Here is an 18,301-nt window from a genome sequence, read left to right on the forward strand (position 1 = left end):
TCCCACCATGAGCCTGTCATGCTGGCAGTCAGCATCTGTCACAGCATGACGTGCCCTTCCCTCTCCCACCGCGAGCCCTCCTCTCTCACACTGATTTCTGCGGGCGTGATGCGCCGGCTTGTTGGTCGCTGCTTCACAGTGGCTGCCCTAGAATCTGCTTCAACAATGTCTGCTCTCAGTGCGGGCTCGGCTGCTGCCAAAATCTCATCCAGTTTCTCTGAAAATCCAAACATAAAAGCAAACAGGTTAGCAAGGGCTGCCATACCAAGGCAGGTCCCCTACGACAGGCCCATCCCCTGCGGCGTGGCTAAGCAGAAAGCGAGGGTCCCTGCAGGGAGAGCGCTCCCCAGGCCTGTTGAGCATGGAGCTGAGGAAGCTGCTGCTCAGTTGTCTCCTCCCCAGCCAGTGGCTAACACATGATTTTGGAGGTGTTGCTGGAGATGCACCGGCTGGGCACCCCCTGAGCAGCCTGCCTGACCCCTGGGGTCTGACCTGCCAGCACCCTGGGGGACCCCTCCGAGCTGTGCCACGCTTTGAGGAAGCCTTGATCCTCACATTACAAGAGCAAATTTTTGCCCAGATATATTTTTGGCATTCAGAATGAGACCGAGTTCCCCTAACTGGGTGATGAGGGTGTGGGCAGTGGCTGCAATACGGCACATGAGGAACCCAGGTGCTGCAGCGACTGCAAGCAACGCAGCAGTCCACGGGACTCTATGGGACTTGGGCTGGCTCCAGCACAACCAGTGTCACTCCACTGTCTGTCTGGGAGAAACTGGGACGTTTCCTTTCCAAGTGGACTCGTGTTCCCCAATGGCCCTGACAGAAGTAACCTGGCCCCGTGCACCTCTGTGTCCGTGGGTCCAGGAGCTCTGGGTGGGCGCAGGCTGGAGGTGGCACTGCCTGCCTGGGCTGTGGTGCAGAAGCACCATCGGCAGAGCCATCACAGCTGTGGCTGTCACCCACGTGCTGACTCCCAGGCCGGAGCCGTGGTCCTGTCTCATCACTACAGACCTGCCTGACAGGCTGGGCTGGTGGCTGACGGCGAGCGACCCTGGTCTGCACTGCCCAAGGTGCCCATGGCAGGGGTCCCAGTCAGGTCCCGGGCCCATCAATCATGCAACCACCTCTGTCCTTTGGGGAGCGGCTGGCCCCCCCCTGCTTCTCCCGCCTGCTGCTGGGAACATGCTGGGACACAGCACCAGACCCGGCTGCTGCTGGGGCTTTCTGTCTGGGGCTGTAAAGCATCCTGAAACTTGGGACACTGGGACGGGCAGCAGGCAGATACTGGCCACCATCACCACTGACCCCTCCTGAGCTCCCTCTGCAGTGGAGCCAGACAGGTCCGGCAGAGCTGAGCTCACGAAGGTGGCTGGGCTGGTGCTCAGCCCGTGCAGGGTCCGCTCACGTGTGGCTGCCCCCTGCTCCTACAGCTGCCTGGGACAGGCAGTGTCCAGCCTGTTGGCTCCATGTCATAAATGGTGCCAGCTGGCCCTGGAGCACAGCTGTTGCACTGGCACAGTGCTGTGCTGGGGCTGATGGGTCTGCCTTGGCATTCACCATGGCTGGACGCCTCTACCCCCATGGCACCACCAATGCACCATCCTTCCTGGGGAGAGGGGACAACACACGCAGTGCTCATCCCATAAGGGTGGTGAGCTCTGCCTGCCGCCTTCAGATAAGGCTTGTAAAGCTCTGGGCTCCTTCCAGCCGGGCTGTTGAACTTGGGACTGTGAAATGTTGCCACTGTGGTGTGGGAGCTGCTGATCCTTATGATCTGAGTGACCGGGAGTGCTGTGACCATCAGGCCGGTATTCCTACAAAATCCTGCCGGGGGCTGACATGACTTATGGGCCAGCTTCAGCACCTCCACACACTGGCCATGGCAGCTGTCTGCATGGCAGCTTGCAAGCCAGCATTCCTGAGTTACAGAAACTAAAAACGAGTCCCAACTATTTCAGAAGCCCAGTCTGTGGAAGAATGAGTCCTACGCTAACACTGACACCAAGCGGTCTTTGCCAAGGGGACTTACATGCCCTCTGAGGCCAGCACCCTTGGTGGCAGGTACCCACTAAGGACCTGCACCTGCTCCAAGAAGTAAGCTTCCTTGGCACAAAACTTCTAGTAGCCAACTGTCTTTGTCTCTGGGGAACTTCATGGCTCCTCTTTCTCACTGCCATGTGACCCTTATGCTGTGCCCAGTGCAAGAGGCGCAGGGCAGTTCAGCTGGCTCAGTGGGGAGCTGGCTCATCCCTTACAGCCAAACACTGCTGGGCGACTGCGTGGACCTCTACCAGCCCAGCCCCAGGAGGGGACCACCCACAGCCTCACTGGTGTCTCTGGAAGCTGCTCAGGGCAGCCTTGTAGCGATGCAAGTTTGGGAATCCCAGTGCTGCAAGAGGAGTAACAGCGATGCTCAACCCTCTCCACTTGCCTCTGCTTCCAGCTTTGTTCCACTTTCCATCTCTTAGTACCATTAGAGAACGGGGAGACAAATCATCACTAACTGCACTTTGTATCTACCATGTCTTTGCAGACAGAAGAGCATTCTGGAGTGGATCCAGCCTGCCTCCAGGCTGCTGGGGCAGGACACGAGGCAGTGTGGAGACACACTGAAGAGGGATCCCCCTGGAGTCGGTGCACCCTGATGGCCCTGGCTGCCCAAAGTGGCAAGAGCTCTCCACCACACACTTGGAGATGGCCATCTTCAATGTCTGGACATCCCTGGTGACCTCCAGCTGATCATTCTGATGCATGAGAGCTCTGCTTTGCCTCCACCTCTGGGTACTGCCAGATCTGCACAGTACAGAGGAGGTCTGGGGAGATCCCTCAGAGATCTCACGCTTGTAAGCTCTGCTCAGCTTCTTCCCTATGCTATCACTGTTATGGTGGAAGAGTTGTCCCCTCACATTTCCTGTTCCTTGGGAAAGTTCTCCAGCTTCACATTACCAGGACAGAGAGTTTTGCTTCTGAAAGGCTAAGAACTGGGGTCAGGTCTCCAGGCTCTCTCCCCCCTACCCTGTGTCTGTGTTGGAGAAATGCAGGACTGCGTGCTGGCATGGGATGAGCCTTCCTGCTCCATTCAGGATTGTTCGTTACTGGCCCTCAGCCGTAGCAAAACCCTCCTGGTTTTGTACTGTTGCTCATGCAATATCCACACGGACACTGTGCAGTGCAGCTGTCACGTAAGGAGCCCTGCTGCGACCAGCTTTACCCCAGCTAGCCTGGGCACTGGCAATGTGGCCTTCATGGTGGGTGGCCCTCTCCACCCGGAGCCGGGACACTTAACAGCCAAAGTGGCTCTCTGCCACCTAACTGGGGTACACCCTCAGAGCTGCCACCAAACCCTGCCTGCAGTGCAGGTATGTCCTCAGGTGCTTCCTCGGCCCGGGACCGCAGGGAGCAGCAGGACACAGGACAGCCTGCATAGAGGCGGAGGCAGAGGCAGCACCTGCACGGCTGGACATGGCAAAGAGCGTGGCTGACATTTCATCCGACTGAGCTCCAGAGGCCTGACCCAGGGGCTGAAGGAGGCTGCACCGAGGACCCCACATGTGGGGACATTTCTGTGCAAGGCATTTTCACCGTGGAGCAAACACAAAGCAAAGCGTAACACCCGGGGAAGTCAGCCCTGGGGATTCGATGGGCCCGGCTGGCGAAGAGGCATTCCTGCCCGTGCCCAGCAGGAGCCCAGCATGACTGTGCCCATTTCTGCCTTTCTGCTACCCCGCCAGAGCCGCACGTGGCAGCTGCTCCCTGCGGCAGCAGTGCCGGGCAGGAGGCTGGCCCATGGAGCTCTGGCTCCCCTTGGGCTGAGCCTTTCCGTGACAACGACCTGGGCCAGTCCTTGGGGTGCACCGTGCGTGCCCGTGTGGGTCGGACTGGGTGCTGGCTGGGTGGCTGATGGGGAAGGGAGGAGCCCCAGGATGTGCGGTTTCACTCACCCCCTTTTCTTCTCCGCATGGAGGCTTGGAATCAAGAAACAAAAGACAACATGAATGGCATGCACAGTTCCTGCTTTCATTCCCAGCTCCAGCCTCGCTGCCTGCCTGCTGTGCCTCATCCCCGCACGCTCTCCTGCCTCCCAGCATGCTGGCAGGATCAGGCCTCGAGAGCGGAGCGTGTGCCTGCCTCGCCGGGGGCTCCTGGGATGAAGGCTCAGGCAGGGCAGTGGGTGTAGCACCTTGTGCACCCCCCTACGCTGCTGCCCCTCCACGGGAAGGCCAGTGCCTCTCCTGGCCCTGTGGGCAAGCAGGGGCCAACGCAGGCTGGGCTCGCTGCTGCCCCACTGCTGAGCCCTCTCCTCTTTGCTCAGAGCAGGAGAGCAGAGAGAAGGTGCAATGTCAGAAGGAAGACCAGGAGGTCTGGATGGCATTTAATGCCCAAGCCACGGAGAAATGCTCTTAAACTCTTTTAATCCCTCCCTGCTCTGAGGAGACATAGCAGTCTGCACATCTCCCAGAGCCAGTTTCCTTTGCATCCAGTAGAAGCCAGGACTGCAGGACAGGAGTGCTTTGTTAGCAGTTCGCTGGGAATCTGCTTTTCCAAGGGGACTGGCACAGCATGGAGCAAGAAAACGTTAAGGTATGGCTGTGGGCACATGGGATGTTCTGCAAGCTGCAGGACAGGGATAGGCTTCAAGGAAAAAGGGGCAGGGACCATCGGACAAAGCTCCTTTTAAGAAGCTACAGGTAGAAACGTCCCTTTCACTAACATCACTGTCCCCTCAGAAAAGGAGATTAGGCTCTAAACTTGCATATCACTGAGGCGTGGGGATGCTGACCTGCATCAAAACTCCCCCTTTGCAGCAAAAGCTGGAGGATCAACCACCAGAAGACAAAGCACAGGAGGAGGATCCATCCCTTATTTTCCCAGTGCCGTGCTCCCTGGGGATGCATGGTGGGACTGGCTATAGCATGCTCCCTGATCCACAGGACATGAAGTAGGGACTACCCACTACAATTTCCTGGAAAACGTGGACTAAGACCAGTCCCTGTCTACAAATGCCTCTCCTGGGAGACACGGGCAGCTGCCACTCCTAGTCCCTCTCCAGGTAGAAGAGAGGCAGCGTTTAAATGCCAAATTCTCAGGGAGACCTAGAGGACTCATCTTTAATATATTCTCTGGCAGAGCTATTTCTCTGCTCTTCGTGACTTCCCTTTCCAGGAGATTGCTCCCCTCCCCCTCGAGCCCAGCAGCTCTCCTTGCCAAAACACATGCAAATGGGGCCTCACACCGCTGGGGGTTTCCAGGTCCCATGGTGACATTCCACACCCCACTGGGCACTTGCAAGGCCAGGTGCCGCGGCTGGGGTGCCCGTCCCTTTGCAAAGGTGCCTGCATGATGCGCACCAGGCTCCAGCTCGGGTGTGATGTTCACCAAAGATGGGCACATGCAGCTGGGGAACATGTTCTCACAGAGGCAACATGCATGTGCGTGCAAGCAGAGACCCATCACACCAGCTAGGAACTGCTTTCAGGGCCAGCAACCAAGAGCAAAGATATGAATGCTGGGGTCTGTGCAGTATCTGTGCAAAGGGATGAGAACAAGTGGAAGAAATGGGCTATTCTGAATCCTCTCCTAATGGCTACTAGTAAACACAGCACCTTCAGGCTTAGTAATAAAGGTCTGGAGAAGTGGGGAGCAAGGTGAATATCAAGGCAGTGGGCTCAGCATAAAATAAATCACAGTAACCATCAACCAGCTGATGCAAGCCCTTAAATGCTGAGCTTTGTCCCTTCAAACCTGTATTTCAGCGTGAGCCCAAACCCTCAAGGTCTATTTCTTTCAAGAGAACCCTGCAGGGCTGTAAAGCCTGGACATGCATGTAGGACAGGGAGCAGAGCCGAGTGAGAAAGGTCATGGACATTCCTTCAACGCTCTGGAAAAGAGAGGGGGTGGTGGGGTCTCTGCTGAGGTTCCTGCCTCTCAGGCGGGTCTCCTCCCAGGAAGGACGGGAGTCTGCCACGCACAGCCCCTGCACCATGGCCGGCAAGTGCATCTGTACACACCACCACATTCTCGTACAGCAAAAACATAAACACAAATAGCAGAAGCGTGAGCCAGGGCAGTGGGCAGTGCCGAGAGCGGCTCCTTCTTGCTGTGCTGATGCTCTCGGTGGGTGCTTGCAGTACATCCGACTCCCGCCCTGTGCCAGCCCTGAACAGCCCATCTCGGCAGAGCCAACCTCTGCACATCAGAACGTGGCTGCCCCAAAGGCTCCCCCAGAAGGAGGGGTCCCTCCACATCTCCTGCCCAGCAGGCTGCGAGGGCCACATGGCTGCTGTTCTGCTAGCCCGCCTCCCCGGCTGCGCCGGCGGAGCGCCCTGATCAGCCGTCCTGTGGGCTCTGCAGTGCATGGGGCACACATGCAGCAAAAATGGGCAAATCATTCTGTGCAGAGGGAAGGGACTGCTCTTTGGATGGTGTGTGAACACCGGCACTCCTATGGCCCTCAGCTGGTAGGATGCTACTGGGGGCAGCCCAGCGCACTGGGAAGCTGTGGGCTCAATGAGGTCACCAGAAAAGCTGGAAAGACTGAGGGGCTTCAGCACAGGGTACCTGGAAGCCGAGATGGGGTGGGGGTGGAGAGGCTTTAAGAGAATATAGGAACATGTAGATGCAAGCTGGGATACCAAAGCATCTGGAAATGTGGGTAGGCTCTGTAGTGACAGCAGAATGTGTGAGCGTGTGTGCATAGGCATGTGTGTGTGTAAGCAGGGAGGGCAGACCATGGGGATGCCAGCTAATCTGGCAGCATGTGGTATCTGCCTGGAGGCAGAGGAAAATAAAAATGAAGGGCTGTCTGTTTGGAGTGCAGGAGGAGCAGGGTGCCTGATGGATGGGGCATGGGGGCAGCAAGCCTCTCCACAAGCATGCGGTGCCAGGATCCTCCCCCCGGCCAGCTCTCCAGGGAGGTGGCACTGAAGGGGTGGACTGGCTCTATGAGGGGCTCCCGCGTCCCTGTGGCAGTGGGCTCTCAGCCCCCTGTGCCGCTAAACACAACAGAAACTTCAGCACAGGAGGCGTGTGCATCGCCTTGCGCTTGTGCTCATGCACCCCTCGGGAAAACGGACGTTGGGCAAGTGTGCTGCCTGCTCCGGCCACGGCCCTGCATGCTCCTCATGCACCCCTGCATGCATGCGCGAGCCCCGGCTTCTGCTTACCCAGCTCTTCCAGCTCGGCCGTCATGGACTTGGAACGCAGCGTCAGGGTGGTGCTGGGTGCTCTCTTGGGAGGCGGCGGAGCTGAAAGGAAGAGAGACGGCATTTTGCATTTCTTGTCCAGGAACTTACGAGGAGTGGCCAGATGCAGATGCCACTTCTTCTCCACAGCCTGGATCTCCTCGTACTCGCGGGATGAGGAGTCGCACTGCTGCAGGATCTTATTGAGGCTGCGCGTGGAAGCAAACTTCTTCATGGTCTTGGTAGCACAGTCCCGGGGCACGGGGCAGGCCCCGGCACTGAGGGGCTGGTGGCTCCCGCAGGCACGTGCAGGCTGCCCAGGCTCCCACAGCCCTCAGCAGAGGAGAGTCCAAGTCATGTCCCCGGGCTGCACCTGCCCCCCTGCAGCTACCGGAGATGCTATGGCTATGAACGCCTCTCGCAAATTAAATCTGTCTCAGGCAGCTGGCTGCCTGCCTGTGGGACTCAGCAAACAGCTTTGATGGCTGCTTCCCCTCCGCACACGCCATGGGTGGAGGGTAGGAGGGAGAAACAAGTCCAGCAGGCCTGATCTCAGTCTCTCGTTCCCGCCTCAGCGCGGCGCATCCCCCAGCGAAACACAGCCCACCCACCCTCCTCTGCCGGCTCAGCCGTGTCCAGGACGGGGTGAGGCTCCCGCGGCCCTAGCGAAGCGCTGGAGGCGGCCGGCTCCGTGCCGGGCAGCGGAGGCACATGGCCAGCACAGGGCGCGGTGCTGTGCCGGGGCGGGGGGCTGCCCCCGGGGGCTGCCTAGCCGGGCCGGCCCGTGGGGCTGCCCCGGAGGCGCTGCATGCCATGAGCCCACCGGAGCGGGGACGAGTTGAAGGCTCTTCCTCTTCACTTGGGGTGCCTCCTCCTCCTCCCGCTTGCTTGCTGACAATGCTGGATTCAACGCTCAGGCATTGCCATGGCAACCAGAGCTTCAGGCTTTGCTGGCGCTGCCTGCATCAGAGACCCCAACAAGGGCGGATTCAGCCAGAAAACACCAGTCCCACACAGGCCTCCATCACCCCCAGGACCAGGCGAGCTCCAGCTGGGGGTGTCTGCCCCCGGCTGTGCTGCAGCCAGGGTCCCGCAGAGAGGGCTCGGCTCCGGTCCCCACACCCCGTGCTGGAAGAGCAGCCGTCCAGCTCCGTGGGCTCAGGGCATGGGCAGCACGCAGCGATGGGCAGCGATGGGCAGCAACGGGCAGTGATGGGCAGCTGCTCACCGGCTGCAGGGCTGGAAGCACCAGGAGAAGCGGCAAGCAGCACCAGCGGTAGTCCCAGCACTGATTCCCAAGCCTCAGCCTTTCCCACAACTCGTGCTTTTGCGCCGTGACAATATAATTGCAGCTCTTAGTGTCAGCGTGCAGAGCTGCCTCCCTCCCCCACGCTCCGCTCCCATCCCCCTGCGCCTCCCGTCCCCCTGTGCCCCGCTCCTGTCCCCCCGCACCGGGCTCCCAGATGCCCTCCCCCAAAAAATGCTCCTGCCCCACAGCCTGCCTCCCCACACATGGCCTGGCGCAGGGTGCTGCAGGCTGCTCCCAGATGTGCCTCTGCCTTCCACAGCTGGTTGCCTGTGGAGGGGTCCTACCCTCCACAGCCAGCTGCTCCCAGATGTGCTGCCAGCCTCCCCAGCTGGCCATCTGCAGGTGTGCCTCTGCCCTCCACAGCTGAATGCCATGTGTGTGTCCCCTCTATACAGCTGGCTGCCTCCCATCCAGCTGTCCTCCAGATGTGTCCCTGCCCTCCTCAGCTGGATGCCCCCCTACCCCGAGGGCTGCCTGCTCCGCTGTCCGTCAACACATCAGCCCACCACCAAACTGCCTCTTGAGACCCACCGCTGGCTGCGGGTCTCAGCTCTGACCCTGGTGACCATGGGTGATGGGGTGAAGGCCAAGCGCCTGCGGGTGGCCCCATGGCTGCCTGGGCTCCCCTGAGTGAGGGCAAGTCCCACAGGTGGCCAGCAGCCCCTGGGCTGGCTGTGCCTGCAGGAGCTCCCAGCCCCAGCGACTCCCTGAGAGTGGACGGGCTGCACCTGCACCCCCCGCCCCACCATGGGGGCTGTCCTCCACCACGGCACCCTCTGCACCCCCGCGGGCACTGTCCTCCACCCTGACACCCCCTGCATGCCCACAGAGGCAGTTCTCCACCCTGACAGCCCCACGCTTGGCAGGGGCAGCTCTCCGTCACAGCCCCCCCCTCCCCCCAGTGAGGCCGATTCTCCACCACGACCCCCGCCGACACACCGAGGCAGGGGCAGACCCCCACCACGACCCCCTCCAGGCCCGTGGAGTCTCTGCGCTCCGGCACAGCCTGCCACTGGCACCGCGGGCTGCCGGCACCAGCTCTGCCCGAGGCAGAGCCGGCTCCAACCTTCACTGAGCACACACAGCTCTGGTGTGAGAACGGAGCCGCTGGTGCCCTGAAGCCTGGCCGCGGACAGGACCTGCAGGAGGCCTGGCCGGCAACCAGCTGTGCCCAGCATCCCCAGTGTCAGCTGCAGAGTTCCACCACAGCCCCTCCGCCCGACCACCGTCCCCCCACCCTGCTCCAGCCAGTGTGTCCGCACATCCCGGTGCGGCAGTGCCGTGTGTGCGGTTTCTGTGCCCGGAACGGCCAGTCCTTCCCCCCATGGTGTCCCCCCTCCTCACCAGCTGCAGCTTGGCAGCCTCACAAGTGCCCACCGTGCTGTGGGTACGTGCTGTGGGCTCCTCTGGGCAGCCCCGCAGGTTTCTGCACACCTGCTTGCATTTGGGCAATGCAACCCCCCATTCAGAGAACAGCAGGACTGCACACCTACCCTTCTTCCGAACAACTTCTTCTGATTCTGGCTTGCGGCTGACGGAAACAACCTTCATCACCAGGTGGTTCCCCCCTTGCCGGATCAAGGAGACCACCTGCTTGTGCCCCACCTTCACCACGTTGACACCATTCACCTAGGACAGAGGAGGAGAGCAGCGTGAGGGCTGGCTGCCACAAAGAGAGCAGGCAAAGGGCAAGACTGACGGATGTCAAGCCACAAAACCACCAGAGACTTTCCCTCTCTCTATCTGTTTTTAGTGTCTAGCGCATTTTCATTTTTAAGCTGTGACACCTGTGGGGTGTCACCTACCTGTGGCCACAACCTTCTGGAGAAGCTGAGGAAGCTGCAACAGGTCAGTGCAAACCAGTGTGCACCAGGGCTGTGGCCGGGTGGCAGGAGCTGGACCTGCCCCTTCCTACCAGGCTGTTAAGGCAGATCACTAAAAACCGGGCATTGCCTCTTTCTTTTGGGGTAATTGGTAAGCACAGGGTGGGTGCCGGGATCTGCAAGCCTTGAGCTGTGCCACAGGTCTGCTAGAGGTGCTGGAAGAGCACAGGCACCCATGCGGAGCGGTAGGCAGAGAGATGGCCCCCAACAACTCAGCTGCCCCATCCCCACCAGCAGCAACCCGTGGCGGAGCGACTCCTGCGAGGGGTCTACAGGACACGTGCTGACATGCATTCCTGTTGTGGTTTTTAGCGATAGCATAACCTATTAAATTCTTGGACAACAAGCACTGGGCTGTGATGGCAGGCTAGGCAATCTCCAAGACACGAAACCAAGAAATAAGCTAGAAAATGCAACCTCTGTATTTGGGTATCTACCAAGTAGTAACGAACACAAGGTTCTCCATGGGGCATTAACAGATGGTCCCTCACTTTGGGTAACTGAGGTTTAGGTGTAATGGGGAAGAGGATGGTGCAGTTCAGCTGCTTCACTGCTGGAAAAACCGGTTTCAACTTTTGTGGCTGAAGTTACCCACTTTGTAAAAAGAACCGGATATGTTTGCACACTTTGGCAGTCGCTTTTGAAATGCGCTGTGCACCCCAGGACTGTTGCCACCCTAGGCATAAGGTAGTAACTGATGGCAAATAAGAGACAAGTGATTATCTACAGGCAATAAATATAGAAGCATGTATGTTAATGTTTACGTTAATATTTATGTATCCAGAAGTGGAACACTCAAAAGACAGGTAATGACAGGATTTAGGTTGCCCATGCAATATTGATTTTGTTATCCTGAGTTCAAGACCAGAAGCATTATAGCTAAGCTGTTACATGCCACCACATGCTTCAGGTCTCAAAGACACCAGGAAGTTGAGAATTTAGCCTTTCCTCTGTAGGTCTGCTCCAAATGTTTAGTAATTCCCACCTTTTAAAAAAAGAAAACACAAAGCCATTCCTGTATTACTATCAAGAAATTGGTTTCCAGTCACAGGGTCTTGTGCTACCCTTCCTCACGCATTGTCCCACCTCCCTCACCGCCGGCACCATCTCGCTGCCACAGCGTGGGGGATCACAAGTACAACAGACTGAGATGCAGAATTATCCTGGATGCTGGAAACCAGTGTTTGAAGAATGTTTGGGGTTTATGCGTTTCAACTCCAGCTGGAGATGTTTTGTCTTTAGGTTAGACTGAACCGTTGTTTAAATGATTAAAAGTCTGTAGGTTGTAACATTTGCAATACCTGAGCCATAGTGCTGTTTTCTATGAAAACCCATAGAAAATATAAAAATGAAAAAAGGGCTTGAACTACATTCTGAAATGGAACATCAACATTTTCTAAGATGCAATGCTTTTCAAATGATCATTTTATTTCAAATATTCAATTATTCAACTGATTCAAGTGTGGTTATAATTGATTCAGTAATTATTCAATTTGCATGAAAACACACGTTTTCCTCAAAATTTGATTTTGATGAAATCAAACCTACTTTAGTTAAATTACCTCCTAATTTTTTTTTTTTGAATGAACTGGATGGAATGGATTGAGTCCCAGAGCACTGTTATCCTGTATTTTCTCCTGATCCTAAATCACTTCAGCAGTTTTTCTTTCCAAACCCTTTAGTTTCCAAAGCACCAGTTCCAAAGCCAGTGCAGCCCAGGGCTGTGTGGCGCGTCCCCAGCACCACAGCCCCCAGGTCCCCCGTGCATCTGTTATTTATTACCTGTGATTTCAGCTTTGTTTCTAGAACATGTATGAAATCACTGAGCAGTACGAGATCTTAAGTCCTGGAGAGACCCACTAGAAACCCGGGCCAGCGACGATTGCTCTCTGACAAGTCCTTGCCAAGACCTGTCATCTGGCAAATTTGTGAACCGCTTCCTATGCGCTCTGCTGGTTTTGTACACCGCAAGTTTTGTAATTGGGACGTGGTACAGTGGTAAACAAAATCTATTAGATGTAAACGGTTACCTTTATCAAACAAATCTGACACCTCAAATAATGAAATGAAATTAGTTTTCTGCTGGTAATTATATTCTACTCTAACTCTTTATCAACTGCCTACAGTATCTGGTTGCTTATTTGTTGCCAGCAACTGATCTCAGGCTCACAGGTTCATAATTAACCGGATCATCCCTTTGCCCCTTTCCAAAGGCCAGCACTCTGCCAGTCTCCTGGCATTGCCCCAGCATCATACAACTACAAAATGCAAATACTGAAAAATTACCACCTGGAAGATGCTTACAGCTTCAGTTACTAATGGCTTGGAAAGTGTTTCATCATCTGCATGTGATACATGCACATCACCCTGCTCTCTTCCAAATAAAGAACTGAAATACTGACAGAACATGCCTGTGCTTTCTGTTTGATTTTTAGTCATCCAAACTTGTCCACCCAAATGGGCAGCAGTTTATAGATTTTTTAGGTTACTCAAATGCAGAGATGCAGGAGTGGGAGGTTTTGACCCTCCGGGATGGAAAGGCAAGACCTTCTCCTCTGCTCCATCCTGGTGCAGCACTGGCAGCCAAAGCCTGGGTACATGGTCTCCAGGAGAGCACAGACTGCTGTGGCACCCACCGCCTGGCAGAAACATGACCTGAGCACCTGTATTTTGCTGGTGTTCTGGCAGGCTTTGATGTGTTTGCTGACAGTCAAGTGACAGATAGAAAATGTTGATTTTCAACTGTTTGTAACTCAGTGAGATCAGGGATGAGGAAGAGGTACCAACACGGTCAGACAGCTTTTTGCCCAACATGTTTCAAATGTGCCCATAGATGGACAACTCCTACAGAAGCCATAAGATTTCAGGTCAGGTCAGTATTGTGCAACTCCACCACCCATCGCCAGGCACTCTTTGGCTGTCTGGAGCTCAAAAAAGCAGCCACAGGGAGATCAACACTGGCTTTACAAAGCACACCAAGGGCCAGCCATGAAAGACAAGAACATGACACTAGCCAGTAAGTGCACAGAGTCTCAGTGCCACACTTGCCCGGGACCACCAGCTGACTTGTCCCTGTGACTCCCCAAAACACCCCTGGCCGGAAGGGCATCAACCCAAAGCCACAACCAAACCAGCCAGAAATGTGCCAGAGCTTTGTGGGTTATAAAATCCACAAAGGAATGTGAATAATTTGGCCTATGGGAAAAAAGAACATTTCTGCTGTTGTTTAAAAGGGAGGGAACAGCACATTAAAGGTATTTCACAACAACCTCAAAGTATTGGTCCCATGCTGCCAGGTCTTTTCTGTGAAAGATTAAAACCAAGCAGGTGAGCAAAACCCAGGAAACTGTAGCTCAAGGAATGACATCTTGCAGAAAGCAGATAAGAAAAGCAGTCAAGAAGCTAAAATAACATAGGAGCTCAAGAATGAACGTTATACAGCAAGGCTAACCACAGGGGAGACTGGTCAGACAGTTGCTTGTACTATACAAGAATGTCTGGGGAAAAAAACAATTTCTGAAAAATCCAAAATTCTGATTCAGCCCCAGTTCCTGGTGATACCCAAGAAGATGAGCTACAGAACTCTGTAGCCACAAACAACTTCGATTAAACACTCATGTGAGCAAAGTTTCTCTAACAGTTGCTTCTGAAAAAAATCAAAATACAAAGAGAATAACATATCTGATAAACAGGTTAGCTCACCGAGAAGATGGTGAGAAGGTTTTCCATTCTTTTCCAGCTTCAAAGCTGCACTGAGTCAATATGGCATGACAAACCGCGTGTGCTGAGATCACAGAGCCTGGCACTGAGGCTGGATTTCTAACTCACAGAGAGGTGAATGCTCATCGTCAGTGAGTGAACCACTGGTTCAAGACACTGTTCTCCAGCGGGAAGGGCTCAGGACGCTGTTCCACAGACACCTGCAGCCTACCCACCGGCTGCCAGGTGAAGCCACAACAGACGCCGGGTGTAAGATGCCCGAGAGAGAACAGGGGCTGCTGTTTGCTGATGCTGCTGATGCACCGAACAGGGAGAGGATCTCAGCCAAGCCATCCCCCACTTTCAGCAGCAATGCCACGTCAGAACTGCACTCTCAGGAGCACAATACCATCTCCCACAGGGGGAAGAAAAGCACTTAAGACGTAAAAAGAGGAGGTAGCAAAATGAACAAAGCAAACTTTCATCTCTCCGAGCAGACCCATGCAAGGAGGATCCCTATCATGCAGACAGCCTGGGGATGTCTGATGATGTTGGAGCGACACAGGGGAATTGCCTGAGACACACACAAAAAAATCAGCTTTTGGTCCCAGTCTACGAAGTGCAGAGATGAATCTTCAAGAAGGCCTGCAGCTGGGAGTCCTTCCCATTCAATTAAACACTCCAAATGACTGCTGGCCCTCAAACAGGGAGGTTTTGGAGTAAGAAAGATCAGACAGGCAGTGGTGGAAACACTACTGGTTTTCACCCAGCAACAAAGAAAAATTCCAGTTTCTTGGACACAACTGCCTAATGAGGATGCCCTGCTCTTGGATATATGCTTTGGCCTGGAAGAAGACAACAGATCAAGAGTCAAATCATGCAGAAAGCATCTACAAAACATAAAATAACAAACATAGAAATGTGATGATACTATGTCAGAGTCCAGGCATTATAAACTGCTGCAACTACCTTCTCAGTAGCCAAGTGATGCATCAGTGCTTGGTGAGCTGCAGGAGGACTCCCAAACTGAAAGGGCACGAGGTGGCAGGTGGGTCACCATGCAGATACATGCAAAGTAACGCTTCTGGGGAAGAGCCATCTGAACATGCTGCATGATGCTGAACACGGACCTGGTGGGTACAGCTCCAGAAAAGTCTTGGTGCCGATACTGACAGCTCTCAAAAATCATGGGATCAGTGCAAAAGAGCAGCCAAAAAAGCCGACAAAATATATCAGGGAAGAGGTGGAAAGCAAGGTAGGCAATGTCACTTGGGGCTATGCTGATCCTGCATGTGCATGCCTTCATGTGTGCAGGTCTGGCTCAGCATCTCAAGGAGGAAACAGTGGAACTAGAGAAAGGCCAGAGAAGGGCAACTAAGATGGTCAGAGGGATGGAGCAACTGTCCTACAAAGACAGACTGAGAAGGCTGGGACCCTCCAGTCTGGAGAAGAGAAGGCTGAGGGAAGCACAGGGCCAAGGCTTACAAAGCTCCCCAGGGCAGTGGATACCATGAAGGTGGAGCTGTGGTCTACCAAATCCTGCAGAATTAGGAGGAGAGGGCTCTCAGTGAGACTAGTGGCAGATCAGATTAAAACAGACAACAGCAAGATGACTTTATGCAGCAGGCAATGGTCATCTGGAGCTGGCTGCCACAGAGGCCACGGAGGTGGGCAGCACTGGCAGATTCAGAGAGAGATTAGATGAATTCCTGGAGAGCAGGTCCTTGCACAGATACTAACAGGACTGAGCAGAGTCATTCCTGTTCAAGTTCCCAGTGTGATGACAGTGGATGCTGGAAGGCACAAGGGGAACTGACAACTCAAAACAGCCAGGCACATGTACTTTCTTTAATTAATAGCATCTTGTAATGCCACTGTCAAGGAGAGGGAACTGGGCTAATGGACCATCAGTCTGATCCCTCCCAGCAAGCTGGTAAGGATATGAAGCTTTAGTGGTCTGCCACAGGGGAAAAAGCCCCCATTCTCCTGATCATCTCAGTAGCTTTTCCATGCTCCTTTTCCAGCCTAAATGAATCTTTCTTGAACACAGATCTCTAGGGCGGTGGATATTACTCCAAATGAGCTCTTAAGTGACATGACTGATAGCACTAATACTTCCCCGCCTTGTGACTGACCAATTAACCCCTACAGCAGAAGAAAGGTCTGAAAACATAGGCAAGAGCTGTGCCCTTGAAGCTCAGGGAAAAATGTAGGGAATGACTTCCCTGAGCTGTTGCAATGAAAGCTGAACCAATCTCAACATCAAAGGGACTGGAGTGCGGCCTGTGTTTTAGATCAACTGGCTACAGCAGCTGAGTGGATCATCCAGCTGTACTGGCTGAGGGGGTCAACCAGCCCTGTAATTCCACCTTTGAATCAACGAGAAGAATGCAAAAGTCTTCCTGAGTTAGCAAGACTAGAATGGGGCAGAAGGACTGTATAACTGGATTAGCCCAACAAAGAATATAAAAACTGAACAAACAGAAGGACCTCAAAGACAGCAACGCACTTAAGATGGTGTGAACCCACTTACGCCTTCAAGGTGATGGGGGACAGCCAGTGTCGTGATGGTGAGCAGATTACTGGTAATGAGAATCACATCTGTATGGTGATTCAGCTGTACACTGCATCTGCTACACTCTGCTAAGTGTAATTTACATTTGCATTTAATTTAAGTACATTGCTGTACCACTCTGCTAAATCAAAATCTTGTGTAATGGCAAGTAACTTCAAGCAAACTCAGTATGAAACACTGAATCCACCGGGTGTACAATATCTAAGAGCGGCTGGTCAGGGTACTGGACCGTGACCTGGGTTCAGCACATCTGGCTGTTCTCAAGCGTGAGAAAACTTACTCCTCAAGGAGATGCCACCTATGTGGAGATCCATGGGACATTCACGCAGTCCCTAGCACGGTGCTGGGACAAAGGAAATGTTCCCAGCTGAAGTCAGACTGCGGGAAAAAGAGAACAGAAAACCCTGTCCCTGTGCAAAGAAGGAATCCTTTCACAGCGCCCAGTATCTAAAGCTGTAACAATGCAGTGTTTGATGGTTGAAGGAGGATAAAGGCACTATTCCTGCAGCTTCAGCAAGCATGCTGTGGCCCATTCTGGACACTTCAGTACTCGAATGATGTTAACCAGCGAGAAGCAGCTTTGAGAAATGCACATTGTTATCAGAAAATTACAAGGGCTGAGTTCTGAGGAAAGACTGAAAGAACCACGCGTTAGGTGGTATCCGTCCGTACCTTCATTACGCGGTATCTCTCTGTACCAAAGGAGCCTGACCTGACAATGAATAACCTGAATCACACACATTCCCAGCAGTAAGAAGTTACTTAGAGGAATGTAAGCTCTGAAGCCTGAACGAAGTTTGTTCTGCTCCGGAGCGCCGTTGTGGCCATCCACCAGAAGAACAATGGGTCCATCAACTAGGACATGCACACATCATCAGGCAAAACTCAGGGGGTGTCGGGGGTAAATCTTCACCCACAGGAACCAACCCCTACATCACTCCAGAGAGCACAGCTCTCTGGATTTCTGACTGCCAGTTTCTCCCTTTCAGCATCTCAAAGCATTCACACTGGAGAAAGGCTGCAAGACTATCCAGATCCTAAAATGCTCCTTCTAAGAACTTGAGCTCTAAGCTGTCTTTCCCACCTCTCCCAGGCAATCTCATTCTCTGGGCTCAGGATGCACTGGTGCAGAAATGCGTTGACATGGGATTTCACTCAAGTCCATGACTGTGATTATCCAGAGGATCTTCTGCACACGCACTTGAGATCTGCAACGAGCTGTCTCCCTCCAAGCCAGGCGACGGAATTCAATACCCCCACACCAGAGCTATCTCCCTCACCAGCCCTCCTTCAACACACTGAGCAAGATGGACTCCTTAAAACTCCAACCTTTTTTCAGCTTGTGAATCATTCTGAGGGCCTTTTAGAATTCCGCTCAGTAATGTCAGATTCATCCCGCAGTGTGAACGCCTGACTTGCACAAAGTGATGTTTCAGTGATCTTCCAAAAGCTGCAACCAGAATAGGCAAGTTCACATAACTCTGGAAGTCTGTCCTTTACATATACAAAATCTCTCTGCCACATCCTACGCAATCAACTAACGGTAACACAATTATCTTGGAAAAACCCATATCCTTTGCCGAATTACATTTTTCCAGGGTAATTTCATATCCTGTAACCTACATTCTTTACTTGCAGACACGTCACCTTG

At 54.0% G+C, this 18,301-nt stretch overlaps 1 protein-coding gene across 1 annotated transcript in view; it reads right to left on the minus strand.

The window, feature by feature from the left end:
• The window catches only part of SHANK3 (SH3 and multiple ankyrin repeat domains 3), a 362,955-nt gene that overhangs the window by 44,025 nt on the left and 300,629 nt on the right, over nt 1–18,301 (minus strand). The window contains exons 19-22 of the mRNA XM_040596580.1: nt 9,987–10,122; nt 7,167–7,247; nt 3,945–3,968; nt 90–217 (exon numbers count right to left, since the gene is read on the minus strand). Coding sequence (XP_040452514.1) covers nt 90–217; nt 3,945–3,968; nt 7,167–7,247; nt 9,987–10,122 — 369 coding nt within the window. The remainder of the gene's footprint in view (nt 1–89; nt 218–3,944; nt 3,969–7,166; nt 7,248–9,986; nt 10,123–18,301) is intronic.

The sequence above is a fragment of the Falco naumanni genome, chromosome 5, assembly GCF_017639655.2.
Source record: "Falco naumanni isolate bFalNau1 chromosome 5, bFalNau1.pat, whole genome shotgun sequence".
NCBI classification, from domain to species: domain Eukaryota; kingdom Metazoa; phylum Chordata; class Aves; order Falconiformes; family Falconidae; genus Falco; species Falco naumanni.